Here is a 22,546-nt window from a genome sequence, read left to right as displayed (position 1 = left end):
AATCTCTGCAGTCCTGATTTAAGCCAGTCATTGTTATGTCTTATAGCTGGTGCATATCATGAGGGGCTTGGATAGAGTAAACAATAAAAGTCTTTTCCCTGAGCTAGGAAAAACCAAAACTAGAGGGCACAGACTTAAGGTGAGAGTGGAATGACATAAAAGGGACGTGAGGGGCAACTTTTTCACACAGAGGGTAGTGCATGTCTTGAATGAGCTGCCAGAGGAAGTGGTGGAGGCTGGTACAATTGCAACATTTAAAAGTCATCTGGATGTCTAAATGTACAGGAAAGGTTTAGAGGAATATGGGCCAATTGCTGGCAAATGGGACTAGATTTACTGAGGATATTTGGTTGGCATGGGCAAGTTGAATCTAAGGGTCTGTTTCCATGCTGTACACCTCTATGACAGTGTCCCTTTCAGAGGTGAGTCAGGTGAGTGGGTTAAGCGTTCAGCCAGTACTCATGGACTTGTTTGAATTTTGACAGTGTGCACAGCTTTGGGATAAAAACCTCCCTGCTCAGCTGCAGTAAATGGCGAGCTCATATGTTTAGTTCTGACTGGCAACTAGTAACTGCCCAATACAGAATAGTCATGGGTGGTGGACATTAAACAATCAATAGAATGTTCCACAACCATACTATTCTCAGTGACAACAGAGCCTAGCACATCAGTACACAGACAAGGCTGAAGCATTTCAGCTATCTTCAGTCAGAAGTATTGAGTGGATGATCCATCTCAGCATCCTTCTATGATCCCCAGTGTAACAAGAGCTAGACTTCAGCCACATTGAATCACTCTGCATTAAAATAACTGAATGCACTGACTGTTGTCAAGACAACACCAAACATTGGTACTGAAGACTATGTCTCTAACCAAGCTGTTCAGTACAGCTACAAAACTTGCATTAACCTAACATTCTTGGAATACCTGAGAAACTTCCCAAAAAGAGATAGAGTGTTTTGTGATTTGGTGTAAAGATAACGAGTTCTCCCTCAATGCCAGCAAAACTAAAGAGATGATCATCAGGGAGCAAGGAGAGGGCATGCCCTTATCTACATCAAAGGAGCGGAGGTGGAGATAATTGACAGCATCAAGTTTCTAGGTGTGATGATAACCAACAATCTGTCCTGGATGCAATTGTTAAGACACAACAATGCCTCTTCTTGCTCAGGAGGCTAAAGAAATTCAGGATGTCATAAGGACTCTCACCCACTTTTACAGACACACCACAGAAAGTATTCTATCTGGATGCATCCACAGCTTGGCATGGCAGCTGCTCTGCCCAGGATCGTAAGAAACTACAGAAAGATGTGAACACAGCCCAGACCACCACACTAGCCAACACATTAGCCACTGACTCCATCTATACTTCGCCATGCCCCAGAAAGACAGCCAACACCAAAGCTCCCTCACACCCCAGTTATAATCTCTTCCAAACTCTTCAATCAGGCAGAAGGTACAAAAGCTTAAACACATAAAACCAACAGGTTCAAGAAAAGCTTCTTTCCCACTGTTACTGGACTTTTGAATAGACCTCTAAAATTTCAAATCTAATGTTCTTTGCAACCGTAACTTTGTATTCCACACCCTGTTCAATTGCCCTGTGATATTTGTACTTTATGTCCTGCGTGCAAAATCCAACATTTCATTGTTCTAAGGTGCATGTGACAATAATAAACCAAATCAAATACATCAATCTACTCGTAATCATCAGGAAAGTGATGAAGACATTTGTATATAGCCAAATGTCACCTACTCAAGAACAATGTATTCATACATCATTGTTAATTTTTGGTTCTGCCAGGGTCACTTTCTTTCAGACATTATTGCAACAATGGTCAAAACACAGAAAATAATATGTCCAAAGGCAAGTCAAGAATAACTGCTGTTGACATCAAGGTAGAATTCAACTGACAGCATCAATAACACAGAAAAACAGTGGTAAATGGGAATTGGCAAGGAGCTTGTTGGAGAAACCCTCCATGGTTTGGAGTCACAGCTAGCAGAAAGGACAATACTTGGATCATTGGATGTCAGCTACAGGACATTGTTGCACGCATGTCTCCCTTTAATGTAATGCTTGGCCTAACCACATTCAGCTACTTTGTCAATAACTTGCCCTCCAGCAGAATGTCAGGTGGAGATGACTGCACAGTATTCAGCACCATTTGTGATTCCTCAGATACTGAAATAGTCTGTGCCAGCATGCACAAAAACCTAGACGACATAAAAGCTTGGGAAGATAAGTGGCAAGTAACATTCATGCCACTGATGTGCCAGGCATTGACCATTCTGAACAAAAGATAATCTTAACATGTTTTGACCATTAACAGTAAGGAAAATTTGTAATAAGTTTAAAATATTTGGGGAAACCTGTTACTACTTTCAAAAATGGTGTGAAAAGGATTTTTAAGAGTTTGTATCAATTGTAAAAGGATCAATGGAATTTTCTTGTCTCCTAAGTACTACTAGTTCATGTAACCTGGTGATACTTGGGCTAGAAGCTGCATCAATAGGAAGGGAGTTAAGATAAAGGAGCAATGTGACCAGACACAAAGGCAGGCTGCAAAACAAAACAGCTCAAGAGTGAGGGCGATCAGCACACTTAATCAAGTGCAAATATAAAGTCGTCAGAGACAGAAAAGGGAACACTGAATTTGACAGATGTTAATAAAACTCCAAATCAGTTTCCTGTTTATCAGTAAGAAGAAAAATACAACTCCAAAAACTCTTGAATGATGTGCAAGAGTGCTGAAATGAACTGAATCCTAAAAGCAGACCACATAGCTCAGCATGTACAAGAGTTGAGACTTCATATCAGTGGCTCAGATCATGAGTGTGGTATTACTGATTGGTCAGTTGAACAGGACTGTCATGTTGAGTGTGAAAGATGACTTGTAGATGTGTGCATTGTTGGTGTTAGCCATATACGGAGATCTCAGATGGAATATAGTCGTTGGTGAGCATGAATCAATGGCTAATTAGATTGACTGGAAAAATGACAGATTACGCAGACTGGAGATGTAGTTAAAAGACTTTGGATCTGTGCTTGATTGCAGGGAGTGATGCAGGTGCTCATGGTTTTTGTAAGATGCATCTTTGTACCTTCAACTATTTAAAATGAAGTTTACCTTTTTACTTGAACCATCATTTGTTAGTTCTTTGATCATTTATGTTTGTTTTGATTAGTTTTACAAAAAAGCAAAATCTTGTTGGTAATTTCTACAAGAGATATTTGGGACATTGGTTGGTGGGTGGTCATTCAAAACTTATAATTTCCCTATGGGAATTGTCACAAAAAATGTTTCTTCTTTGCTGTGTTCCCCGAGACTTGGGAGGTCCATGGATTACAACCTTAGCATTCCACGACATTAACATTGCTGAGTACCGCGCTACTATCAATGATGAATGGAACTGAACCAGCCAGATAAGTTGTGGGGCTGCAAAAGCTGGCCAGAGGTTGGGAATTCTGCAGTGTGTACCTTCTGTTTCCCCAATGTCTGTCCATCACTTACAACGCACAGGGTCTAATAGAATGCTCTTCACTTGACTGGTTGAATCCAGCTCCAATAAAATTCAAGAAGCTTGTGGCCATCAAACATAAAGCAGCACATTTGATCAGCACCTTATCCATTATCTTAAACATTCATTCCCTCTACCACCAATGCACAATGGTGACATATGAAATATCTCTGAGATGCTCTGCCACAATCTTCCTTGGTTTTTTTTAAAACAATTTTTCAGACCCACAACTACCACCTGGAAAGATAACGGTAGCAGGTATCCAGTAAAACCAGCACCCACACATTTCACTTCAAGTCACTCACCATCTGACTTGGAGCTATACTGCTGTTTTATCAGTATCACTGTGTCAAAAGCCTGAAATTCCTTTCTGAACAGCATTAAGAGTACACCACCACCCCAGATAGGTTGTACTAGTTTAAGACGGTGGCATACTACCACTTTCACATTACAAGAACAAATTGTTTTTAATGTTTACTTTTGAAGTGAACAGAAGCCTCGAGCCATGCTTCCCACTTCTGATCTCTCCTATAAGGGAAAAACATCCTCTCATTCTCAGGAGCTTATTAGGTTGCATTGAGATTATCTCTCATTTTTCCAAACTCCAATGGATATTGATCCAATCTTGCCTCATAATTTTTTTTTAAGTTCATTCACGGGAGGAGGATTTTGCTGGCCAGGCCAGCATTTATTGCCTGTCCCTAACTGCCCAGTGGGTGGTTAAGAGTCAACCACATTGCTGTGGGTCCGAAGTCACGTGTAGGCCAGACCGGGTAAGGATGGCGGTTTCCTTCCATTAAAGACATTAGTGAGCCAGATGGGATTTTCCAACAATCGACAACAATCACGATCAACATTTTTCTATTAATTCCAGAGGTTACTGAATTCAAATTACATCATTTGGAACCAGCGTCTCTAGAACATTGCGTGGATCTCTGGATTAGCAGTCTAGCAATAATTCCACTAGGCCATTGACTTACGTCTTCCCAGGAATCAGTGACTTTTCTTTGGATTACTTTTTCTAAATCCTCACTTTAATAATGACACAAAGTTGAGCCCCCCCTAACCATCTCAATACAGAATACGTGGGGCAATTGGTTACCTATTAAGTGAATAACAGGAGACCAAGGAAAAAGGAATAGGTCAAGAAAGAAGAGGTAGCCACAGAAAAAAGTTGGAATCATGAAAGGTTTAGGGAAAGAGTAAAGGAACCAGTAAATGGAAAATTTATGGATCACAATGAAGCAAAGAAATCTATGAAACTCTATTGATATGCAAGAGCAAATATGCATGGAATTGCTGAGAGACACAGGCCACAGAATCAGTGCAAATCCCACAGGGCAGTACAATTAGCAAACTTCAGATGTTCTTTTCCACAGCTTAGTGAATTATATCACCCACCTATCTCAAAGGGTCAAAATAGTCAAAGAAAGAAAGAATGGAGTGAGAAGCAAACAAGAGTCAGAAAATGAGGCAAACAAAAGTAGAAAAAAAAACAAAGCTAATACAGTATTAGATAGGAAATCATATTCTCCAATTTATCATTTACAGCATCACAGGAAGTCCATTTCATTGCAATGCCGTGCAACATTTTCCAGTCATGTACTATTGATTTAGTTAAGTAGCAGAGAAGTAAGTTGAAATTGAAGAGGTAAGGAAGGCCTGAATTAAATTTAAACAAAGGGAAGTGGCTGGAAAACTACCAATGTGAAACTGTCAGGAACTTAGGAAGGTGACATTCCCAATGAACAAGATCATCGTTAACTTAAAGAAAAATGAACCAACACATCTTTTTGGCAAGTGGGGTATTTGTGAAAACACAAAGTATTTTACAATAAAAATTAAATTTAATGTAGAACTCAGAGTTCATTAAAATTTAATGAGTGAAATTTAAAGGCTCCAAATGTTGATGCTTGGGCTGGATACATTTCCCAGGAACAAAGATGGCAACCATATCAATGTAATGTATATCGAGGCTCATAACACACATGTTCAGCAGGTGAACCAACCCTCAAAATCTCCCAAACGTCCAACAAAATTCACTCGTTGGGCCAACCTATCAGAGGCATGTTGACTCTTTAAACAGAATAGAAGGAAATGGTGAGAAGCTGCTCTTCCGATCACAAGCTTGACGGAACTCGCTCATTATGGGGAAGTAGAGGTAGATTGAAAGGGGTTTAAGGGGAAGAAGTGGGACTGCAAAGAAGCTGGGAGGAAACGAGAGGATTGAGGGAAAGACAAGAAGGATGTGCAAAGTGTTGACAGAGATGGGAAAGATGTGAAGTGGCTGAAGGAGACAGGAGGCCTGCAAGAGAGCTGGTGGGAGGGAGTGGGGATAGGGAAGGCAGAAAGATTGCAGGTTGTAAGGAGAAAACGTGTGGGGAGCATAGCAAAATGGATGCAGCACAGTTCAAAAGTGTGTGAAAAAGAGAGGGGGGTGCCTACAAAGAAAAGAGAACAATTTCAAGCCTGTCAACATAGAAACATTCCGTTAAATAAGAGCAAGAAAATATTGAAGTCCTAGGAAAAATAAATGAGGCATCTCTAGTTCAAGACTACACATGTTCAGGAGTTAGTCAATGCAGAAAGATTGTAAATGGATGCAATTATGGCCATAGTGCAAATTGCAAATAGAATCCAGAGATCAGCTGCAGTAAAATGCAGTAACTGCCTGGATAAAAGATTCTAACTTTGTGAATATGAGATGGTAACACATTAGCTCTGACCTCACCACTCTGCAGAAGGTGCGAGCAATGGCTTCTTGTGTGTAGAAGTAATGTGTTAGTTATTTTGGAAACAAACAGGGTTCTGTGTGGTAGATTGGTTAGTAAAGTTAGATCACATCAGATCCAGGAAGACCCAGCCAGTTGGACAGACAGTAAGAAACAGTTTTTTCGGACCAGAGGCCTGTGACCAGCAGTGTTCAGCACGGATCGGTGCTGGGTCTACTGTTGATTGACATTTAACTAAACAATAAAACATTTGGATGAGAATATAGAAAACATGTTTAGTAAATTTGCAGTTGACACCAAAACACTAAAATTGGTAGTATAGTGGACAGTGAAGGCGGTTATCTAATGAAATCTTGATTACCTGGGCCAATAGGCCAAGGAGTGGAAGATCGAGTTTAAATTAGATAAATGTAAGGTATTGCATTTTGGTAACACAAACCCAGGCAGGACTTACACAGTTAATGGTAGGGCCATGGGAATTTTTCGAACCTTTTGAGTCATACAGGGTATTATTTATTGCCCTGATAACTACATGTGCTATTTGAGGAGTTCTCACATTACTGCATTTTCTGGAGAGATCTAAGGTTTCAGGTACATAGGTCCTTCAAAGTGCTGTCACAGGTAGACAGGGTGTAAGGTGGTGTAAAGCATTGAGTACAAGAGGTGGGACTTCGTGTTGCAGCTGTACAGGACATCGGTGAGGCAATTCCTGGTATACTGAGTACAGTTCAGGTCAGAGTCATAGAGATGTACAGCACGGAAACAGAACCTTCAGTCCAACTCGTCTATGCTAACCAGATATCCCAATCTAATCTAGTCCCACCTGCCAGCACCCAGCTCATATCACTTCAAACCCTTTCAATTCATATACGCATCCAGATGCCTTTTAAATGTTTCGATTGTACTAGCCTCCACCACTTCCTCTGGCAGCTTATTCAACTCGGTGTGAAAACATTGCCCTGTAGGTCTCTTTTATATTTTTCCCCTCTCACCCTAAACTTATGCCCTCTAGTTCTGGACTCCCTCATCCCAGGGAAAAGACTTTGAATGTCACCCTGCTATAGAAAGGATATTATTAAATTGGAAAGGCTGCGGAAAAGATACACAAGGACGTTACCAGGACTGGATGGTTTGAGTTATAAAGAGAGGTTATACACGCTGGGAATTTTTTCCCTGGAGCATAGGAGGTTCAGGGGTGACCTTATAGACGTTTATAAAATCATGACAGGCATAGTTAAGATAAATAGCAAAGAACTTTCCCTTAGGGTAGGGTATAGGTTTAAGGTGAGAGGGGAAAGATTTAAAAGAGACTCTTTTAATGCAGATGGTGATGCGTATACAGAAGGAACTGCCAGAAAAAGTGGTAGTTACAGGTACAGTTACAACATTTAAAAGATATTACAATGGGTACATGAATTGGAAAGGCTTAGAGCAATATTGGCCAAACACCAGCAAACATGACTAGTTTAGTTTGGAAAATCTGGTCAACATGGACGCATTGGACCAAAGGGTGTTTTTGTGCTTTATGAATCTGGACTAATGCTATCTTATGGCAATCTAACCACTGTCCTTACCATATGTGCTGTAGCTTTAAGTTTAATGGAATTTATAATTATTGAGGATATTGATGAATTCTTCTAATTCTTCTTCTGAGAGTCCAAAGCCCTCATAACCATATGTGCAATGTGCAGAAATTCTCACACTGCTGCATTTTCCAGAGTAGGTACCTCACAGGTTTTGAAACTATAAGCTTCATTTATTCATTCTGAGAGATAATTTCATCAATTTCTTTTTGAAGTAATTCTCACATTTAAGTAAAAATTAAGTTTTTCATAATTTAAGAGGCCACAGGAGAGAAAGAAAGACAGGTACAAACCACAGAATTAAGCATTTAATTGTGAAATATGCCTTTTTTCCTGTGTTAATTATGATGGAAAGCTTATTTCTGAGGGTTTTTCTGCTTCAAAGACAAATTGAAATTCAGACCTTTCATTTTTAGTGGAACAGGTTAATTATATCTCCTGTGTTTTACATTATGCATTACAGATGCTAATTGCATCACCTATATTATCTTTCTTAAAAATACTAAACCTGCATATAGTTCACGTACACATTATTTGATTTTCTGTTGTTACACTTTGTCATCCTTTGCATCAACTTTTCCCCCATTAAATATTTTTATTTCTGCAGTTATAATTAGCTTTGTCAGTTGTCATTATACAATCTAACCACTTAGTTATTTCGTGCCAAATCTGTGAACATCCTCTGGCAGCAATCCCTTTCAACATATTTTATATTAAAGTTTTGTTACATTCTTTAGTTTATGCATACTTGTAGCCTTCAGTCTGAAATCTCCCGGTTCAGTCAAAGATCCCCCCCACACACAGTCCCTCAAGCACCCTATATGAGCAAGGGTAATTTGCTCTTTCCCTACTTGCTGAACATATAGTTGCCTATTAAACAGAGTTCTAAAAATCTATCAACAGAAAAAGTATTGTGTGAAATGAGTGTCATTATTCAGATTGTTATTAAGCCAAAGCCATATCGTGGCCAGGGGCTCATATCAATGTGTAATTACACCATATTTGGTACCAGTAATTAAGAGTAAGCAACAAGGTAGCAAATTAAGTATAACTGGTTATAAGAACAGAAAAGGATTTTTTTTAAAAGAAAGACTTAAAACTTGTAAAAGTGAATTTTAAGATTGACATTAGGCGTACTCATACAAGGAAGACAAGAACTTAGTATAGTGTGCAGATACAGCAAGCCATAGGAAGACAAACCATCATATTGGCTTTAAAATGCAAGGAAACTGAAGTACAACTATAAGGACAAAATTTCTAGAAAATCTCATTATATGAAGCAGCATCTGCAGAGATAAACAGTTAATATTTCAGGTTAATAAACAAAGGATCATCTGAAATGAACCAAACTGATATCTGGGATGAAGGGGTTGTCTTATAAAGTACAGCTAACCAGGTTAAGCCTTTATTCATTCCAGTTTTGAAGAACGAGGGGTGATCTTCTTAAAACATATAAGATTCTGAGGGGACTTGACAGGATAGCTATGGAGATGATGTTTCCACTCGTGTGGAAATCTCAAAGCAGAGAACAGCATTACAGAATAAGGGGGCATTCAGAAAATGTAACTAATTTATTAAAAAAAGGGAATAAAAATAAACAAAAGCAATACAAGTCAATTAGTTTAATATTTGTAATATAAAGATTAGAAGCAATTTTCATTGAGATTATGGCATGGCATTTACAGAAGCTCAAGGTAATCATGCAGACTCAACATGGTTTTTGGAATGGCAGATGATATTAAGCCAATTTATTTGCGTTCTTTTAGGAAAGTAAAATGTGTTGTAAATAAAAGGGAACCAGTGGATATGCTATATTTGGATTTCCAGAAGGTATTTGATAAAGGACCACATCAAAGATTGTTACAAAAAAAACAAAAGCTCATGGCATGCAAAGTAATACATTGATATGGATAGATGATTGCTGAGCTAGCAGGAAATAGAAAATAGGCATAAATTGGTAATTTTCTATCTGGCAAAGTGTAATGAATGGTATGCCAAAAAGCTTAACGTTGGGAGACTCAACTTCAGTTTAAAATTTATTTAAATGATTGGATAAAGGCTGAAAGGTATGATTTAGAAAGTCAGAAACAACTTGATTGAAACATTTAAATTTCTGATTGGCGTGTTTGTAGATGTTAAGGGAATTCAGGTGATATGGGAACAAGTGTAGAAGGCAGAACAACTGTGACCTTGAGTAGTGAAGTGATTCAAAGGGATGAATATCTACTCTTGAGGAGTTTTGACAAAATGGATGTGGAAAGAACGTTTCCATTTGTGGAAGAAACTGAGCTATAGGGAGAGGCTGAACAGGCTGGGGCTGTTTTCCCTGGAGCATTGGAGGCTGAGGGGAGACATTATAGAGGTTTACAAAATTACGCGAGTGTAAATAGGCAAAGTCTTTTACCTGGGGTCAGGAAGTCCAGAACTAGAGGGCATAGGTTTAGGGTGAGAGGAGAAAGATATAAAAGAGACCTGGGGGCAACTTTTTCACGCAGACAGTGGCATGTGCATGGGATGAGTTGCCACAGGAAGTGGTGGAGGCTGGTACAATTACAACATTTAAGAGGCATTTGGATGAGTATATGAATAGGAAGGGTTTGGAGGGATATGGGCCGGGTGCTGGCAGGTGGGACTAGGTTGGGTTGGGATATCTGGTCGGCATGGAAGGGTTGGACTGAAGGGTCTGTTTCAATGCTGTGCATCTCTATGACTCCATGACTATGACTCTATGACTAAAAGTCACTGTTTCAAAATAAAGAGTCACCCATTAAAGATTGAGAAAATGAGATTTTGTTTTCTCTCAAAGTAATGAATCTTTGGTACTCTCTTCCTCAAAAGGCACTGGAAGCAGAGTCTTTGAATATTTTTCAAGGAGAAGTAGATAGAGTCTTGATAAGTAGGGGGTGAATGGATATTGGCAGTAGACGGGAAATAGAATAATCAAATCAGTCATGACCTCATTGGATGATGGGACAGGCTCAAGCTGCTAATCAGTTCCTAATTGGCATGTTTGTAGATACTAAGGGAATTCAGGTGATATGGGAACAAGTGTAGAAGGGAGATTAACTGTGATCTTCTTGAGTAGTGAAGGGATTCAAAGGGCTGGATGCCTACTCCTGCTGATATGATCTCCTTAAAACAAAAGAATGTTCACATGTAATTTATTAGATTTGTTCAAAATAATTAAAAGTTTGCGTAGATTAAATTAACTGTCTCCAATACTTGAAAGTCAATAATCAGAGGGCATAGATTTAGGATGACTGGAGGGGGAAAAAACCCAGAAGGAATTTTTTTTTAATAGTAATTTGGTTAGGATTTGACAGGCAGTTGAAATAGATTTAAAGATGGCTTTCAAAACCAACTTGGATAAATACTTGAGCAAGAAACATTAAGTCATTGACACTACATATGCAACTAGAATTTTGTGTAAACTACTTGATTATTTTATTTTTGATGAAACCATAGTCCAAATAAAATTCAATTTTAATGCCTAATTTTGGCGACTATTTAAACTTGCTTGTCACCACTGCAAAGGTTGAACCACAATCTGTTTGGGGTTTGATAAAACCTTTTTTCAGAGAAAAGAAGAATACATGTTTAAATGTAGCACTACAGTGCTTCCTCTACACACTGCACTTTGTTAGAAGGCTGAGGACAAATATTACACCATTAAATACAGGTAGAGTTAACATTCAATAATGTTCAACTAATGATATTTGAGTAGTTCAAATATCTAAAAGTACATATTTGAAAATGCTTCGCTAATGATATGAAAATAAGAATTTGATAATGTGCCTTACACCCAAAACCTTTTCTAATTCAAAGCAGTAATGCTGGATTCCAGATTTCAAACACTACTTTTCTGGAATGTACGATTGTTCAGATTATGATTGTCCAATGGAGTTCTATCAAATTCCGTTTTTCTCCTGCACAATGGTTGTGAGTATACCTCACGTTTCAAAATTATAGGTTTGGTATATTCAGCCCAAAGAAAGGAATCCAAATCAGCCTATGACACCAACTTCAAATCAAATTGCAATTGCAAATGAACAAGTTAGAAACAAATAGTTCCAAGATCTATCTGATACGAAATATCAATTTTAACTTAGAGCACCACAATGTTAATTCTGAATTTTGGCAATGAACATTAATAGAGAATTGCCCAATCAGTTCACTTTTATTAACTATTTTCTTTCTTATCCTCACATTTAAAACTCTTCAATATGATATATAATCTCGGTTTGTTATTGTATAAATTGCATACTGTAGCAATTTACCAATCTTTGTGGTTATATATCAATCTTTGCATTGCAGAGCAACAGGTTTAGAATTTATAAGATAGTGCTGAATACCGAGATCTTACAAAATACTATTTTGGCACTCTAGTCATGCACAACACTTTTCCGACAGGATTCAAAGTAGTATTTAGGCAAAAGTAAATATGCTGAAGCTATATCAATGAATTGAATGAGTGCAGCAGATAACTTTCATAATATAATCTGCAATTTCTCACAATGAAATTAAGCCTAGTTTGCAAATATCATGCATTAACCTGAAAGTTATAACAACCATGATTCCCCACCCCTCTCTCCTGAAACAATAGAATGCCTTCATGGCTTGCAGTTGCACTGGTGTCTCAACCAACTGTCAATTGTGTATTAGCTTTCACGGTGAACACTGCAGGCTTACTGTAGAAGAAAACAGTCAGATCAATTTTGTCTCCATCCAAACACATGCAGCTGAATTTGCTGTATTGCAATCAGAAGTATGAATCTAGATTTTCTCTTTTCTAATGCTGTGCTGCTGCAATGAACCACAACTTTTCTACCACTGTCTGAGTAAAAATCACTCAACTCTGCCCAGACCAAGCATTTAAACCAAATACCGGCTTGGTCACTGTCCCTCTAACACAATAGCTTCACCTCCCCTGTCATTGTAAAGTTATATCTAATCATGTTCAAGCTCAAATTGGATACAAGTCACATCCTGAACAAGGCACCTACAAATTATAATGATTATTTGTGAAATCATCATTACTTATTTCAGTTTTGTTATTTTGCATTCAACAGATTCGTAACAAATGGAGAAGGTGGACATTATCTGAACCTTGCTCTAAAACTGAAATGTCTAGTTTCATCGTTAGGAATATGTTCCCCTTGACTCTAAATTCATTCCAGCAACTTCATTACAATTTTCAAATTTCAACACACATTATTTTGGTCATTTTGTAATAAAATCAAACTGTTGGAATCAAATTTTAAGGTCTAGAACTTTAAATTTTTCACCAAATGACTCAAGTATTAAGTGGTTTACCAAATAATTACTAGACTTTACTGACTTGGTGTTTAAAATTCATTACACTTAAGTATTAGAAGAGTAAACCTAAAACAACATCAATTAACTTACACAGCATGAAGACTCAATTCATTCTCTCAAAATGGCAGTGATATATTTGATTATATTAAAAGTTCAGTAGAGAACAACGATGCCACCTTGTGGAACAATATGTAATTTCTGATTTAGAAAAGTTTTATGTTCTACTGCTAATTTTATACAGAAAATATTATTTATGAATTAAGATGCAACTAACCATATTTATTAAATGTGTCCACCATTTGAGGCTTTCATATTTTCTGTGCAGATTTTGTAAAAATTGCCAACTTCAAAATTTCAAGCTCCACTGTCTATGAAATACAGATCAAAAGAGGGCACAGAATTACAGACAATGGAACATTAAATCCAACCTTGTAGAAGAGAGAAACAGATTTTATCTCATGCTGCTGAATTCTCAAGCTCAGCTGCACCATTGTGGAGAAATGGCTCATTCTAAGGTGAAAGGAAAATTAGAGGCAGCACCAGGTATGTAATTTTAAAACTGAGGAAAGTGGCATTCGTGAGCAGAAACCTGTTAGCAGGTACACTCACATTTACCCAACGAGACCTATAAGGTAAGAGATTGAGAAAGGAAAAGCAGCGCAATTTCATAACCTCTAAAATGTATATTTTAGATTGTAATACTTCAAGTTTACTACTAGAGACCAATAACAATGTCACAATCTTTTTAATTTGAACCCCACGTGTAAAGAATACAAGGGAATAGGACACCAACCTATTTAAAATATATTTATATTTTGGTAATTTTACACAGGATCAATGAGTTAAGATTAAATTTAGAAAATGAGGTTTGGTGTCCTTGCAGTCGTATCTCAATGATTAAATGAATGATCAGAGGATAAATTCAGTTGAAGAAATGCCTTCCAGACATAATAATCCGATCATCTTCCCATATCCCATTATAGTATCTAGCTGTTCTTAAATGAGTCTAGTATCATGGCCTCAAGCAACCTTTTGACAGCCATTGAGCCTCTATGGATAATTATTTCTCAATACCTGTGCTAAATTTCTTTTGCAACTATGATCAGTGCCCACTTGTCCTGCTGCACCAGGTTCTTATGCCAGAAGATAATAGCACAGAAGGCCATTCAGAAAATTGTGCCTGTGCCCATGAAATTAAAATAGTTCTGTATCTTCTTTCTGTTTCAAATGTTTATCTCTCTTCTCTTAAGAGATTTAATGATCTATGCCTGTCAACTGAGGTAGTAATGCATGCTGTGCAACAGAGTGGTTCACATTCTGTCTCATTATATAACTTTTATATTTTTACAAAATGCTTTATTAGATTGAAAGTTCCCTCCAAGCCACTTATCACCCTGACTTGGAAATATATCATTCCTTCAGTTTTTCTGGATCTAAATCATGGATCTCCCTCCCTACCAGAATTGAGGGTCTACTTATACCAAATGGTTCAAGGAGGCAGCTCAAGGGCAACTAGGGATGGGCAATAAATGCTGGCATACCTGTGATGCCCATGTCCCATGAATGATTAAAAAAATTTCCATGTGATCTTACTGTGTATTAATTCCCCTTAAGGAATTTCACAGGGTCGGTACAAAACGACTGAATCCCCTTGTCAGAAAATCTAGGGCCAGTGGGCATGATCTCAAAATACGGTCACTTATTTAAGACAGAAAAAAAATCCTCCTCACCTCTATCTCAGACAGTAGGCAATCTGTGGGATCTTTTACACACAGCTGTTGAGTATGTCATTTCAAGGCTTAGATAGACAATTTTTTAATCATTAAAAGAATCGAGGGTTAAAGGCAAAAGAGTATCAGATCAACCGTGATTTCATTGATTGGTCTACTTCCACTCATTCGTTGTATGTTTTTATGGTCTGTATAAATGAAGCATAATCTTTCTACCTTCATATTCATTTCATTTCACAATAAAAATAATAACATTATATTAGCTTCCCTATTACCTTGGTATATGCATACTAACCTTTTGTGATTTAATCACAAGGACCTATAGATCCCTCTGCAACTCGGAGTACAACATTAGATCATAACTTCTGCCTCCATCTTGTTTGTTTTGCTGGCTTGTTTCTTCCTTTACCTTTTCATATCACATTCGGATGGTTGCTATGTAGCCATTTATCCAGACAGACACTTTTTTTAGACTATGCCCATTAATACCCTTTTTGCATTTTACATAATGTAAACTTCAGTTAGTTCAAATCTGTTGTCCTTCACCTTATCAAAGGCCTTGCCTTCTCAAGTTTAAACCCTCGTCCTATCTTTCTTCAGTTTTGATGCAAGGCCAATGTTAAAAGTTAACTTTGTTTTCCTCCACACATACTGCCCAATTTGCTGAATATTTCCAGCCATCATTTCCTTTCAAATTCCCATAATGCACCATATTTTGTTTTCGCACAGATTTTTCTGTGTGAAGGAATCCTTTGTACAGTATTTTAATTTTTCCTGGATGATAGTTCCCAGGTCCTCTTATTCCAGTCAATTTTAAATGACATCCCCCTCCATTGCTAACATCAGATGATTTTGAAAGTAAGGGACTGCAGACGCTGAAGATCAGAGTCAAAAACTGTGGTGCTGAAAAAGCGTAGGTGAGGCAGCAGTCGAGTTGACATTTTGGAGATGTAAGCCCTTCATCAGGAACTTTTCCACAGCCATACTTTTTGACTCTGATGTTAGCAATGGGCCAATCTGACTGTTGATTATTAGCATTTTGAAAGATACATTGCTTCTACATTTCTATAATTCCTCACATACGAAATGCAGTGAAAACATGTCAAATTCTTTGCTGAAACCTGGCCTTAACAGGTCCACATTATCTGGCTCCAAAGGCACAAGGGAGACATTAAAGCACGGCAGACCACAAAATAAAATGAATAGGTTAATCAATAATGTGAGAGGTCCAGATATTAAGGAAGATTAGAGAAATTCAGAATTTTCAGCCTACAATGAGTCTACCGAATAAAGTTGTTCTAGAGATAAACAATGCAGTTAAAAGAACTGAAAAAGTAATTTGAAGCATTTCAAAGAACATAGGAGTAGGGTAGGCCATTCTGCCCAATTGAGCCCATGCTGCCAGTCACCATAACCATGATCTTTCATCTCAATTCCATACTCTCATTCTTCTCTCCTTACTCCTTGACATCTTTAGTTTCTGGAATTGTACTTCCTTCTTACATATATTCAAGGACTTTTCCAAAAGGTTCACCACCTTCTGAATGAGGAAATTTCTCACTGCAGTCCATTGTGTATATCCTGAAACTGCGGCTCCTTGCAGGGGGAAATCATCATTCTTGCAGCTCATCCATACAGCTATATCAAAATTATACATGTTTTATTGAGACCCTCTCTCTTTCTCAGTTTGGTATATTTTAATAAATAAATAACAGTAAGACAAAAAATGCAAATTAAAATTAATAAAAGATAAATTTAGGGCTGGTATCAAGACTTGATTCTTACATGTAGTGATTATGTAGCATAGTATCGGAGATCATGTAGGGAAGTTTGATTTATTCACTTTGTTGCTGCAATATGGATACACTCAGGTCTTTCAGAATTAATGAACTGAAATGAGCTGAATGGTCTTGCTCACATATTGTTATTTTTGTGATGTTCTCTTTCTAAATTAATGCAAGCAGAGTTGAAGAGCAGAACGAGAGTTTGGACACTCGGTTTTAATGGAGACGTATTGAGTCAGCTTACACATATTAACAAACTCTGGCTGAAATGGATCACATGATATTGTGTCACTTTCAATGATGATATGTACATTCTCAAAACCATATTTTAAAACACATACTAACCAATATACTATCACCACTTAGTCTTCCAATTTGTACCCAATATTTGTCATCCATTCTCTGCATATTATGCTTATGAATGAGTCTAATGAATCTAAGAAACACAGCTTAAAACAACAGGTGTTTAGAAAATTTAATTGGAATGATTCTTACAATCAAAGCAAAAAGCAAAAAAAGGACGTACACATTTTGAAGTTTGAAGACCAATGTATGTCCTTGATTCTATCCCTTTGTTCTTTTCTTTAGACTTCATTAGATTTTCCTAAAATAGTTCACCTTAAATTATATGAGGACATCTCTTACTGAAAATCCAGTAGAGGTCAGAGGAGGTCAACCAAACTGCTTGTCACAGATACAGCTAAAATTCAATAACACTCTTTGATGTGTGTGGAGATTGTGCTATGTGGCTGCTGTGCACAATTCTTTAAAGGCAACATACTTAGACAGTGAGAAGTTGGGATCAGTAGCAACTACTCGTTGGTAGAGGTCGTCCACTCATTCAAAAGAGGTTGAACCTCAAGGCCCATATTATTGAGAGATCAGATACTACTTTCAAGTTAATGTTGATCAATTTCCATTGGCTGTTGCTACATTTCTGTAGATGTTTGTTGCTTCCTATAATTCATTAAATTTCCAAAAGTCTTCAGCAAATTATGTAGCAGTTCTGGAAGGAGCCATTTCTGACTTCAAGGTTTCTGCACAAATCAGTTGTTTCTGCTGAGGATACAGTCTCAAATATTTCCCTTGGAATACAGCATGGCTAGCAGAATAAGCAGAAGGCACATTAACCAGCGAAAGCTACCACAAGACGGATCAAGAGGGGAAAGAAGAGGTCTTAGTAGAAGATTTTACCTGTCCAAGTATTAAAAGAGACTACAAAGCAAAGCAAAATCTCAGCAAGAAATAATGGGTGGAATTTTCTCTTGCAAGCCTAAGTGTCACTGCAGTTCCAAAAAGCAGGTGATGCTTCCACTTAGTTGGCAAGTTAGGTTTTCTTACACAATTACATTCTTCAAAGCTCATTACATCTGCATGCACGTGTAAAATGCCAGATTTTACAGGCAGACAAGCAGAAAGCTCTGGTCCCTCTTGGGACCTTCCAGGCTCCAACTTTCAGATACCATATTTAAAACTCACTCACTGAACTCCATGAACATCATTGGACCAGATATCTTCACCCACACCCAAACTTGCAAATGATGCAGAAAACACAAAACTCTTGAGTTGCTCCTTCAGGGTGTGTTCAAGTGCAGGGACAATCTACTCTCAGGGATGAGGCAACAGAGCAGTCAGCAGGCTATCATCAATTCAGTGTAGCCAAGACAACACCCAAACACAATGGCAGGAACCAAAAAAATGAAAGAATATTGAAGACACTTCATGTACAGATGAGTCAACTTTTTGCAAATGAATACAAAAGCACTTTCCACCTTCCTGTACAATCTTTTTGTACCTAACAGTTTTGCATTGCCCCTCATGGTATTTTAGAAAGGAATTATCACTTCAGATGCTCACAAGGCCCTCAGGTATGGCACTGTGAAGAGTGCTGATGCTCTTATATATACGTCTCATCTCACAGATGGAAATTTGCTGAAAATGAGCAACATAAGTTACATGGTTGTGTTGTATGTGCCAATTAGCATAATGTATCCTTTTTGCATCACTCTTGATAGATTAATATCGCTTGCAAACAATGGCCTGTGCGTTAAAAGCACAGTCCCATGTTAGCCCACAGAATTTCATTCTGATGCTCTATCCACTGAACAGGAGTTATTGGAGCAAAAGAAAAAAAAAAGAAATTTTCCAATTTATGACACGCAAAACATCATAAAGTTTCACAGTAATAAAACAAGCATTTCAATGAGGGCACCAAGGCATATGCATCACAACTAGCTATTACTTCTAAGTGTGCAGAAAATGTTCACGCAAAGTCATTAGTTCTCACAACTAGTCACTATCGTGTTCTCTTTTGTCTGCCTGCCTCATTTTACCACTGCTCCAGCTTCCTCTATCAACAGTTCCAACAGACTCCCTTTCTTCCACATCTGAGGCGACAGGTCGTTGCTCCACTTTTAGTATGTTCTCACTCCATCTTTGAGCTAGGTCGTGCAATGCACAGTAAACAACCACAATTCTGGAGACCCTGCCCATGAGTATTGCAGTGCTCCACCTTCGTAGTCCAAGCAATGGAAGCCCATCATCAAAAATACAAGCAGGTGCTGCATTGTATGCCATCAGCCAGAGAATTGCTCTGGGTTTATTCGCCATTCTTTCTGAGGCTTCCCCTGGTCATCTATGAACCAGACCTGATGATGTGGGGCATAAACATTTGTGGCACTTGGCAGTTGTGTAGAATGTAAATGTTCCAACAGTTCCCTAAAAAGCAAGTCCACCCCTACAGGAATTGTTAGTCTGTGAAGAAATAAATTTCTGTGTGTTCAGGAATCTGGATGGCTTATATCAAGCAGCTCAAAGCACCATGTGTGTATGACAGATTACCTCATGTACCCGGCAGAACCCAGTAATAGGTGCATATTCCACATCTCAAGTGAGTTGCTGTCTGGATCTATAGTGGAATGATCCAACTGAACTGCTTTCTTGTAAACAGTATCTATAACCTCACAAATGCACTTGTGTTCTGAATTGGAAGATGCCAAACAAGACTTCCATTAAGCAAAGAAGCTGGTGGTGAGGAAATGCTCTGATTTTGCTGCAACCTTCAGTTCCACATACAGAATGCTTCCTCCTAAGCCTACTGGTTGCAGATCGACCTACAGGAGATAGAAGTTGGACGTGATGGCTTCTCTAACGGGGTGAAAAAGCATTCTGTACAGTAGTTTACATATCGGGAGGTAACTGCAATGCCTTCTGTACATCATTTCCTGGTAGACTAGTCGAGTCACCGAAAACTCTGTTTCCCCACTTGCACAGCTTGCTTGTACACAGTTACAGCCCCCTGATTCTGATGTAGCTCTTCCCTTTTCCTCTTTCTTGGTCTTTTTCATTTTATCGATGGTAAGACTGCTGCTGCTTTCAATGGTTCCAACATCTGGCATGGAATTACTGATCTGTGAAGAAAGAGCAGGAATGAGACAGATGCTTTGCATAGGGCATCTTATCAAATTCAAGGGCAACTTTGGAGACTTATTGGGTTGCTCCCATCTTGAATGAAAGTCTGTCCTGCTGTCACCTGTTCATGGAGAGATGCAACCTCCATAACTCATGAATGGTGTGTCTTTTCTGATGCTGATACATACATATATCAGCTTTTTATATTAGCATTATGCTTTTTGACATTTGAATTCTAAGCAATGTGGATCCATATGCCTTTCATCACCTGTTATGCAGCCCTGACACAATGGAAGATTCAGCCTGCATAATGGTTTAATCTCCAAGTCATTTAACTTTTATGTTCAGCACTCTGTAAATGTTCTAACATGGATGACTCTGCATTAATTTCTCCTCGACCCCAAGCTGCACCAGGAGCTCAGCAGGATCAAGTTATTGGTCAACAACAAATAATTTTGACTTAGTGTTGCTGAAAAAACACAGCAACTCAGGCAGCATCCAAGGAACAGGAGAGTTGATGTTACAGGCATAAGCCCTTCATCAAAATGCCGACTCTACTATTCCTCGGATGCTGCCTGACCTGCTGTGCTTTTCCAGCACCACACCTTTCAACTGATTCTCCAGTATCTGCAGTCCTACTTTCTCCTAAAAATTTGACTTAATCAAACGTGAAATTACATTATATTTTGTTTAACTGGAGTTAGTTGTAAAACACATTCTATACAGAAGAAAACCGTATGAGCCAGATCAAAAGTATGTGTGTTTAAGGTTGCTTTTACACTACAGGCTGATTTAAAAACTTAGACTGACAAATGTTAGAATGTTTTGAAGTAATGACTTTTACTCAGACATAGCAACATTTTAAAATGGTGTTAGTGTGCAGCATAAAGTATTAACAGAGAACTTTACCCAAGGAATTTTACCCAACTTTTAACTGGATTCTTTAAAAGTAATAATAAACTTAGCAACATCACACTGGTGTCAGTGTGCAGCATAAAGTATGTACTAGCCTATGTATATTGGTTTGTATGCTATTTTAAGCTTGGTATCAAAAGGTATTGTGGAGTTACATGTGATTCTTTCAGTTGAACGGTATTGATAAATTTTGGAAAACTTTCAGACTCGTCAATTGGGAATGACTAAAGGGTAATACTACATTCTCTAAGCAGATGAATACATTGTTCTATTCCTGTTACCTTATCTTGCTAAAGATCTATAGAATTGATAAGGTAAGGAAGATAAAGTGTTACACGCATCATCCTCTGTGTGAAAAAGTTGCCCCTTAGGTCCTTTTTGCATCTTTCCCCTCTCACCCTAAACCTATGCCCTCTAGTTCTGGATTTCCCCATCCCAAGGAAAAGACCTTGTCTATTTACGCTATCCATACCAAACATGATTTTATAAACCTCTATAAGGTCACCCCTCAGCCTCCAACGCTTCAGGGAAACAGCCCTAGTCTATTCAGCCTCTCCTTATAGCTCAACTGGAAAATGAGTTGGTATAAAACAATGGTGGTAAACTTTGAGTTCAAGTCTTTCAGCCTCTTCCGTTCTTTTGCGTATATTTCACATGTATAACTTGTTGGCCTTTGCCTTTTATCTCCTATCCCCTCTGTCCGTCTTATATTGCCCCACTCCACTTTTGACTATCAGTCCTTCCACTATCTTCATGAGTACTGCTACTCTTGCCCCGACCCCATTCGCACTGAGATCCCAAGCCAAGCCTCATCCTTGTAACCAACCTTTTTTCAATTCCATTACTCTTCTTCCTTGCTCATAAACCAATTTACTTCATTGTGGTCACAATCCTTAATACTCAGTTCCCAGCCTTCATTGTCCCTGCAATTTTTACTCTCCGTCTCATAACCAAGTTTGCTCATTCCATTCCCAGGATCCCTCCACTATCACAGCCTTTAAGTACCATTCACTACCTTTATTTTCTTACTGAATATACTTAAAAAGAAGTAGATGGACTTTTAGGGCCTAAAGGTGTCAAAGGGTATGAAGGGAGAGCAGGATTATGGCATTAAGTGAGAGGATTCGGCTGTAATCATGTCAAATGACTGAGTGGGTTCAATGAGCTGAATGGCATACTTCTGGTCCTATTTTCTGTGTTTTCCACCCACCCCATCCCTTCTGTAAATTTCTCATGTAGGCTTAGCCCCACTTTCCTATCCTGGTCAGATTTGCTGAATTCAGCCTCATTTGAGCAATGTAGTGGACCCATTGAACCTTCATTGCTAACACTAAGTAATTAAGGACAATAGAGCTGACTGTATATGAATGAGATTCCTCATTCTGATGAGCATGAAGGGACTTTATATCTAACGTCATAAGCGTTTGTGCAAGTAAACAGCTTATTTCCTGCGGGAGAAAAGTTAGTGTAATATTTTGTACTCACAATAGATTCTAAGTAGTCATGGACAATGTCAGGTGCCTGCCTTGTATACATAGTCAGGTTTGAGAACA

The 22,546-nt window shown here is 38.3% G+C and overlaps 1 protein-coding gene across 3 annotated transcripts in view; it reads right to left on the bottom strand.

Annotated features, from left to right (window-relative positions):
* The window catches only part of vti1a (vesicle transport through interaction with t-SNAREs 1A), a 353,121-nt gene that overhangs the window by 266,818 nt on the left and 63,757 nt on the right, over window positions 1-22,546 (bottom strand). The window contains exon 5 of one of the 3 annotated variants that reach the window (XM_060842088.1): window positions 17,131-20,077. The exons of the other annotated variants lie outside the window; for them this stretch is intronic. Within the exon in view, the coding sequence (XP_060698071.1) occupies window positions 19,781-20,077 (297 nt within the window). The 3' untranslated portion in view covers window positions 17,131-19,780. Of the gene's footprint in view, window positions 1-17,130; window positions 20,078-22,546 lie in introns of those variants that run through there. 3 annotated transcript variants of the gene reach the window in all.

The sequence above is a fragment of the Hemiscyllium ocellatum genome, chromosome 22, assembly GCF_020745735.1.
Source record: "Hemiscyllium ocellatum isolate sHemOce1 chromosome 22, sHemOce1.pat.X.cur, whole genome shotgun sequence".
In the NCBI taxonomy this organism is placed as follows: domain Eukaryota; kingdom Metazoa; phylum Chordata; class Chondrichthyes; order Orectolobiformes; family Hemiscylliidae; genus Hemiscyllium; species Hemiscyllium ocellatum.
Note: the sequence above shows the minus strand (reverse complement) of the source record. Positions and strands in the feature narration are given on the sequence as shown.